We start from the raw sequence: 8,405 nt of genomic DNA on the forward strand, positions 1-8,405 counted from the left end.
AATACAAAAAACATACTATTATTCTTGCTCCCTCTTCCCTGGGTGCTTAAAAAGGAGAGGTCATAAAAACCAACATCCGAGCATCAAAATACAAGCACCGGGAGAAGAGAAAGTAGGGAGGAGCTGATTTATTGATTTCTTGGGGGGAGGGGGGAGACACCTCGCAGCAACAAAGAGAGTGGAGGAGGACTTACCTAATTTTGGATGAACTGTGTTTGAAGAACTGAAGAAACTTTGGGATGAGTGTGTCAAGGGGGCGGTCGGGACTCTTCTCCAGAAACTCTGCACTGTCCTCGCATATCTTCTGCAGCGCCCCGAACGCTCCCTGTGTGGAAGGAAACAAAGGAGGTTATTAACCTTAAAGATTGACAATTACACGAACACAAACAGGAAAGAATTATCCACATCTGAATGAAGCAAAGGAAGGAAAAAATAGATCTTTGTTCAGTTATTGACCTTAAAGATAGACAAAGATGAAGACAAACAAGAATTATCTACGAGTGAAAGAAAGGGGGGAAAAAAGTGGTCCATTCAGTTATCAACCCTAAAGAGAGAGAAACAGGCAAGAATTACCCACAACAGTGAAGCAATGTGAAAAAAAAAAAGCACTTCATTCAGTTACTGACCCTAACAACAGACAAAGACAAACAGGAAAGAATTATCCACAAAAGAATGAAGAAGGAAATAATGTGCTTCAATTTTAAAACAGAACAATTAGAGGGAAGTTGAAGAATAATGCTAATAAACCTAATAACCAAAGGATAAATTGTCTGAAATTAAGTTAATATGTACATCTTATGAGGCCAAATAATTAAGCAAGAAAGCATTGCAAGACTTGTGCTTTTCCTTCCTCTTCAAACTACACACACACACACACAAATAGAACACATAATAAACATAAAACAAAATAAAGCAGACATGACATTCTGAAAGCAGTGCAATGAGAATAAAAATAAACCAAACAGGATATTTATGTTATTATGACAACAGTAGAGAAACACAACAAACGAGAGAGAGAGAGAGAGAGAGAGAGAGAGAGAGAGAGAGAGAGAGAGAGAGAGAGAGAGAGAGAGAGAGAGAGAGAGAGAGAGAGAGAGAGAGAGAGAGAGAGAGAGAGAGAGAGAGAGAGAGAGAGAAATACAGCCAGGAAGACAAATGGTCTGGGGTGTTGGGGGGGGGATAGATTAACACCACAATGACTGTGTGTAACTGGTGCAGTTCATATAAACCCCAACAACACAGTGGCCAGAACACAACACCCTAATTACCACTACTGTAATCTTCCTAACACATGGCTTGCTGCTACATAACACCACCAGAGAGAGAGAGAGAGAGAGAGAGAGAGAGAGAGAGAGAGAGAGAGAGAGAGAGAGAGAGAGAGAGAGAGAGAGAGAGAGAGAGAGAGAGAGAGAGAGAGAGAGAGAGAGAGAGAGTGGTGGAGTCCAAGGGCTGGCTGCCTAACCCCACCTCTTTAATAATGGTGGAGGTGGGTGTGGTAGCAATGGTGGAGCAGGAGGAGGAGGAGATGCTGGAAAATTTACCCCCACATATACAACATAAGGAAGGAAGGAAGGAAAAACAAGAATAAAGAATTAAGCAAAGGAGAATAAGGCAACTGTGAAGAATGCTGCATAATTTAATAAAGGAGGCAAGAGAAAAAAAAAATAACAGGAAGGGAGAAGGAATGCACGTTTAAATATGAGGAAAAATAAAATACATAAGAAATGAAATATAAAACGCATCAAAATGTATATAAAAAGGAAATATTTGTGTTGTAAAAGACTGGAATGAATGGAAGAACAAAACAGGACAAATGCAAACATGAACATAAAAAAAAACAAGAAAAAACTAAATGTCAGATGAGAGAGAGAGAGAGAGAGAGAGAGAGAGAGAGAGAGAGAGAGAGAGAGAGAGAGAGAGGAGAGAGAGAGAGAGGGAGAGAGAGAGAGAGAGAGAGGAGAGAGGAGAGAGAGAGGAGAGAGATGATGAGAGAGAGAGACCAAACATGAAGACAAACACACACAAACCACGAAATACACTGACACCCACCCAACCATAGCCACACCCACACCCACACCACACACACACACACACACTCACCTCGCCACACATTGTAGTCTGCTGAATCAAGCATCTCACATAGGCGGGGCCAGGAGCTCAGGCCAGGTGGAGAGCTCCCCTTTGGAGGCTGTGGTGGTGATGAGGATCCCCACAGTTGCCCGGATGAGGGGAGACGGGTCCCCCACCGCTGACAGACATTCCGCCTGTGAGGGGTGTGAGGAGGTAGGGATGTAGAGGGAGACAGGGAGAGGGAGAGGGGAGGGGGATCAGGAGATAGCCAAGTGAATTGAGAGGTGAAACAGGGAAATGGATAAGAGTATGAGGAGGCAGAGACAAGGAGGAGACAGGGAGAGAGGGAGAAGGGTTCAGGGTGAGAGGATAGCCAAGTAAATAGAAGTGTGTGAAGAACAGAAAAAAATGTATGAGAAGAAGAGAAAGGAGATGAGAGAAACCCATGTAAATAGAGGTGAGAAAAACAGGAAAATGTATGAGAGGAGAGGAAAGGAGAGGAGAGAGAGCATTGTGATGGAAATGAAACAGGCAGGCAGGCAGACAGATGGATGCAAGGGATAAGAGTATGAATTATATAAGAGAAAGAATAAGGAAATTCCAGTAAAAAAAAGGAGGGGAGGACAAATACCCAAAGAAAAGACAAAAAGAAAAGCCAAAATGACAGGAAAGGCCACAAGGACAACAGGAAAATCAAGAAAAGAATGAAAATGAAAGGGTGAAGAGTTTGTGGCAAGTGAAGAGAATAAAGAGAGGGAGGAAAGGAAAGTTAAGTTCACAGCACAGAAAGAGCAAAGGAGAGGAAATAAAAGATAATAGTGTGTGGGAGGAAGAGTGAGGAGGTAGAAGACAAGGAGGGAGAATGTGAGGAAGGGGATGGGAAGAAGAGAGAAAGACAAAGAGATGGGAGACCATGGAGAAGGGACAGTAGGAAAAGGAGGTAAAAGGGAGGAGGGAGAGAGAAGGATGGAAGAAAGATCATGAAGGAACAGTAAAGAGAGGAGGTTCAAGAGGGAGGGAGGGAGGGAAAGACAAAGATGAAGGGGAGGGAGGAGGGAGGGAGGGAGGGAGAGACAAGGAAGGAGGGAGATGGGAGGTAGATTAGCAATGGCCAGTGGTGCAGTGCCATTTGTCTTTAGCCTGAGGGAGGAGGCTACACCCACTTACACCTGCCTTCAGGGAACACTAATTACTGGGGGGAGAACCTTACATACAACTGACTTCTCTACCTTACACCTGGAGAAAAGCAGTGCCTGTGTTAAGTGTTATATAACATTATGATGAAATCTATAAACACTTGATATATTCTGAAACCTGTGATGACTAATATGCATGTGTACCTTGAGTTACATAACATTATGATTGTTATAGTTAACACCTGCTATGTTCTGATGCGTGGTGAATAGTCTATAAATACCTGGGAATTCCCCACCACAAAAGCTAGATATAACCATTCGCTGTACTAATTCTTTCATGACTAGCTATTAGAATATAAATGAAAACCCTGGGAAGGACCTAAGGATCTGTTGATGTTATTCTTTGTAGACTTTTGTACTGTTACTAAGGATTTATTCCTGTTATTCTTTGTAAACTTTGTAGTCTCTACAGATCTGTTGCTGTAATTCTTTGTAAACTTTGTATCCGTCCTCCTCTGGATGACTAACAATACACACATACAAACACACAGTAGGGAGAAACCAAGAACACAGGTAAATTTCTAACAGTAAAAATTCATAGGAAAACACAAATTTTGATATTAACAAATGAATAATAGATACACAACATACTCATAATGGATGTAACTTTAAAATGTCAGAGGCACAGCCCACAGACAGGATGATGTTGGAGCTTACTAAGAGATGAATGTGGGGACACTATCAAGAAGGCTACATCCTGCTGGAAATGCCCTTTAGGATAAGATAAGAGGCATGCACTCTGGCAGTCTCACTCAACACTCAAAAGGTCCTATTGCTCAAACACACACACACACACACACACACACACACACACACACACACACCGTGCACACACACACACACACACACACACACACACACACACACACACAGGAAGCTATAGAGGGAAATACAAAGCCAAGGAAATAAAAGTTTCATCCTCAATTCTTACATACCTTAATGAATTGGGCGACATCTGGCGGGAACTGGTGGAAGTGTGCCTTCACATTATTCTTGAGAATCAATCCGCTGAGAGACCTGGTGGGCTCATCTGCCGGGGTAAAGAGGAAAACAGCGGGTGAGGGGCGGGGGCACAGCGGGCCTGAGAGTCTGGGGGACGGGACTAACCTGTCGTGCGGCACAGCGGCGGCGGCGATGACGGTGGTTGTGGTGGTCGGTACGAACGTGGCAAAGTAATAATATAAAGCAAGCCAGAGGTGCTCTGGGAAGTGTGACTGGTTAGGATTGGACAAAATATAAGGCTCCGTAGATGAAAGCTCCTTGGGGATTTGTAAGATGTGTCACTGTGAATGTGTGTGTGTGTGTGTATGTGTGTGTGTGTGTGTGTGTGTGTGTGTGTGTGTGTGTGTGTGTGTGTGTGTGTGTGTGTGTGTGTGTGTGAGAGTAAGTGTGCGCGTGCATGTGTGTTCGTACACAGCTCCATCGCGGCGCACCTACGTGAACGTAAGGCTACGCACGTGTGTGTGTGGAGGAAGCGGAAAAAATAAATAAGGATGTGGCAACTCAAAACAAATCAGCCAGGAACAGGGTGGTGGTGGAGGATAAAAATAATAACAATAATAATAATAATAATAATAATTAATAATAATAATAATAATAATAATAATAATAATGGTGACGAACGAAAGCAAGAGACACATCACCGCGTCAGTCCATGCAATCGGCGTCAAGGCGTTGGACCCTCGGCCTCCCTGTAGTGCGCCCCTTCCTTCCTTCTTTCCTTCCTGAGGCCTCACTGAGCTGCTGCTACCTGACCTCTACGGCTGCGGCTACCTAGGCCCGGGACTCCCTGCCTTGCTAGGCCCAGGACAGGGCACCTGACGCGGGGCCCCTCGCCGAGTAGAGCACACACACATACACACATATACATACGTACGAACAGGAGGTACTTAACTGCCTACATATTTACCTTCAGTAGTTAGCTTTGTGAGGACAAATATTAGGTATTTGTTGAAGTCTGTGAATTTGTTGAGCTCTTCTAGTTTCTGAAAAAAGAAAAAAAAAAGTCCCATAGTACTACATGGCTTGAACGGCCGGACAGCCACCTTACACCTACACAGGATTAGTGCCTACACACCTGCCTCGTACACAGACACACACATACAGACACGCACACGCACGCACACACACACACACACACACACACAAAAGTGCACATTTGCAATCTTTCACACAGCCAAAACAATTCTCTCCCTTTCTCCACACAATCATACCCCATCTCATATATGCTTCTGTACATTTTACAAAAGCACAATTCTGCACTTTCAACACACACAATCAGGCCCAAGTCACCACCCTTGCACACCAACCCCATGTTACCAAGCTTCCTCAAACACCCACACACCCAAGCCGCTGACCCTCGGGTAGCCCTCGCACGCGCACCCACACACCCGCACCCCACACCCACTCTGGACGCTCGGTAACCTCTTTCCAAACTACATCCTCGCAACACTGCTAGGTAAGGTTAACATGTTAGTCAGCAATAATAGGAAATAACCTATGTATCCATCACTAAACCATTAATCGGCAATCTCGGCTCCTTTCCCAGTATTATTTCTCCTGCTGATTTCCACAGAAGCCTTAGGTGAACTATAAAACTATAATGACAGGAAACAAGAATATTTTTTAAAGAATACAGAGCATTCTAGTTTCAAGACACTGAGCAGCAAATGTCCAAATCTTGCTGGCTGCTGCTCCTTTTTGCCCTGTGACTGTCATCTCCTGTATTCTTTGAAAAATTAAGCTCACTTTTCTCCCCACTCCACATGGCAGTTTTACATGCACCTGAGGGCTCCCGTAGAAATCTGGATGGGAAATGAAAAATACTGCGGTGAAGAAAGCCCAGATGATTAGTAGTAATAAAGGTTAGCACAGCATCACCACCCACACTCTACACACTACGTACACCTTAAAACTACCAATGCTCAATAATAATAATAATAATAATAATAGAAAACACAATCGGTACCGCTGCCTAGTAAATTAGTCGCGAAAAAAGACATAACCTGAATAACTACCATAACACTACACTAAAATAACTATGGCAGATAAAAATAAAAATAATGATAATAATAATAATAATAATAATAATAATAACAAAAAAAGCCATCCCCATGCGTATATAACAGGCGGCCATCCCTCCCTTTCTCCCCCTGCCCTCACCCCGCCTCATCTCCGCCCTCACACCACACTACACCTCCACACACCACTCCGCCACAACGCCACAACCACCACCACACCACCACAGTATTAACGAGGCTTCGCTCCAACACACCACCAACGAGGATGGAGAAAAATGAACAAAAAATCAATACACACGAAGTGACCTGAACACCTCCCTTCTCTCTCTCTCACCAGCCGCTCTCATCTTCCTCCCCTTTCACTCTCCCCCGGGTCACTTTTTAGCTCTTTTCCACGTTAATATTAATCTACCTGCTGCACGGATTGTTGCACTACTGTGTCCGGAGATTGTGACTCGCGTAGTAATCCTAAAATCTGTGATAACGCGTCTCTGTCAGGATTCCACCCCATGTTTATGCGCCGGTGAGGAGGGACTGAGGGAGAAATGGCGCCACCGTCCACTCTCCCCAAGTAGAACAAAGCTTAATATATACCAAAACCTTGCCAAACCTCCCCACTAACCTCACAAATCATATTTTTTTCAATATTGCATTTACTATTTCAATATTTCTTATTTTATTAATGGGTTCTAAGAGAAAATAGTCCATTGACACCAAGTAGAATAAAGGTTTAAATAAATATAAACTGCTTTAAATTATAAAATTGACACAAAAAAGCAACAAATCTTTGGTATTCATTGTATAATCTTATGTTTACTTATTTTTGGGAGATGTTTAACGTGAAAATCGATGAAATACGGAAGCCTGCGACCTTCATCGGGTTCGCAATTGACTAGAAGGGAAAGTTGCTCACACGCCTCCTCATTGGACGCTTCGAACACGCACATTCTCCTTTGGACCAATAGCAAGGCGCTTTGTATCCTAAAATGTTGCTTCATTGTGCCCGAGTGTAAACAAACAGGTGTACAGGACCATTAAAATAATTACCGCTATGAATAAATACGCAATAAAACATAATAATAACATGACTCCTGCAAACATAAGGGGCGGGAGTTGTTGCCTCGTAATGAAGTCGAGCGAGTAGTTTCCTCTTCCTCAGCCTGGAAATCTAATACCCCTGAGGAGAAGGACGCATTTTTAAGCCTAACTATTCCACGTGGGCCCATAATTTAAGTCAGTTGGGGACTACTGTACATTATAACGCCTATTAGTGCTTCCCAACCCATTAACAGAGTATAGCTGACTCAAATGATCTAATGCTATTTCCACTTGACTATATCTAGGTGTTATTTACATATTTACTCACACTATCAGTTAATCGACACTTACTATAATATTCGAAGGTATCACGTGCGAGATAAATGGAAAAAAAGAGGGGCATTTATTACTAAACTGATGATTATTATTATTCTAGTAACTACAAACATTGAAATAACCCCAATCATTGCTTCCTAACCCATTAGCAAAGTATAGCTATGGTCTTGATTATATTTTCCACTCGACTATACCCAACTTACATTGTTTTTACTTATACATTCACTCGTATATCTATAATCATTCATTTGACGTACTGTTACTCGAACATTCCAAAGCATATGACGTGTGAGTTAGCGATAAATCACAAAGAGGGCATGTTAAACTGATAATTATTATTATTATTATTATTATTATTATTATCATTATTATTATTATTATTATTATCAACATCATCATCATCATCGCCATTCTAGGAACTACATGCAATCATGTCATTGATTTAAAAAAAATGGCACAAATGCGTTAGATAAAAGGAATTATAAGTGCCATTATGTCCTTGGTGCTGCCCGACTAAGGAACGCCCTTTGGGAAGATAAGAGATAACGGTAGTGCCCCTCTCTCTCTCTCTCTCTCTCTCCTCCTCTCTCTCCCTCTCTCTCTCTCTCTCCTCTCTCTCTCTCTCTCTCTCTCTCTCTCTCTCTCTTAAATAAATAGTAAGAGGGTGGACGGAGATGTGGTGGTCAGACGGTTAAGATTATACTTAGAGTGGCGGCCGAGAGACAAGGGTGGCTTTGTGAGAGAG

The 8,405-nt window shown here is 42.7% G+C and overlaps 1 protein-coding gene across 1 annotated transcript in view; it reads right to left on the reverse strand.

The window, feature by feature from the left end:
- Positions 1-6,857, reverse strand: part of LOC135115725 (transportin-1-like) — a 37,006-nt gene extending 30,149 nt beyond the window's left edge. The window contains 7 exon segments of the mRNA XM_064032659.1: positions 195-325; positions 826-834; positions 2,111-2,149; positions 2,151-2,264; positions 4,202-4,296; positions 5,176-5,251; positions 6,699-6,857. Coding sequence (XP_063888729.1) covers positions 195-325; positions 826-834; positions 2,111-2,149; positions 2,151-2,264; positions 4,202-4,296; positions 5,176-5,251; positions 6,699-6,797 — 563 coding nt within the window. The 5' untranslated portion in view covers positions 6,798-6,857.
- Positions 6,858-8,405: the final 1,548 nt, after the last annotated feature.

The sequence above is a fragment of the Scylla paramamosain genome, chromosome 29 (assembly GCF_035594125.1).
Source record: "Scylla paramamosain isolate STU-SP2022 chromosome 29, ASM3559412v1, whole genome shotgun sequence".
Classification (NCBI taxonomy): domain Eukaryota; kingdom Metazoa; phylum Arthropoda; class Malacostraca; order Decapoda; family Portunidae; genus Scylla; species Scylla paramamosain.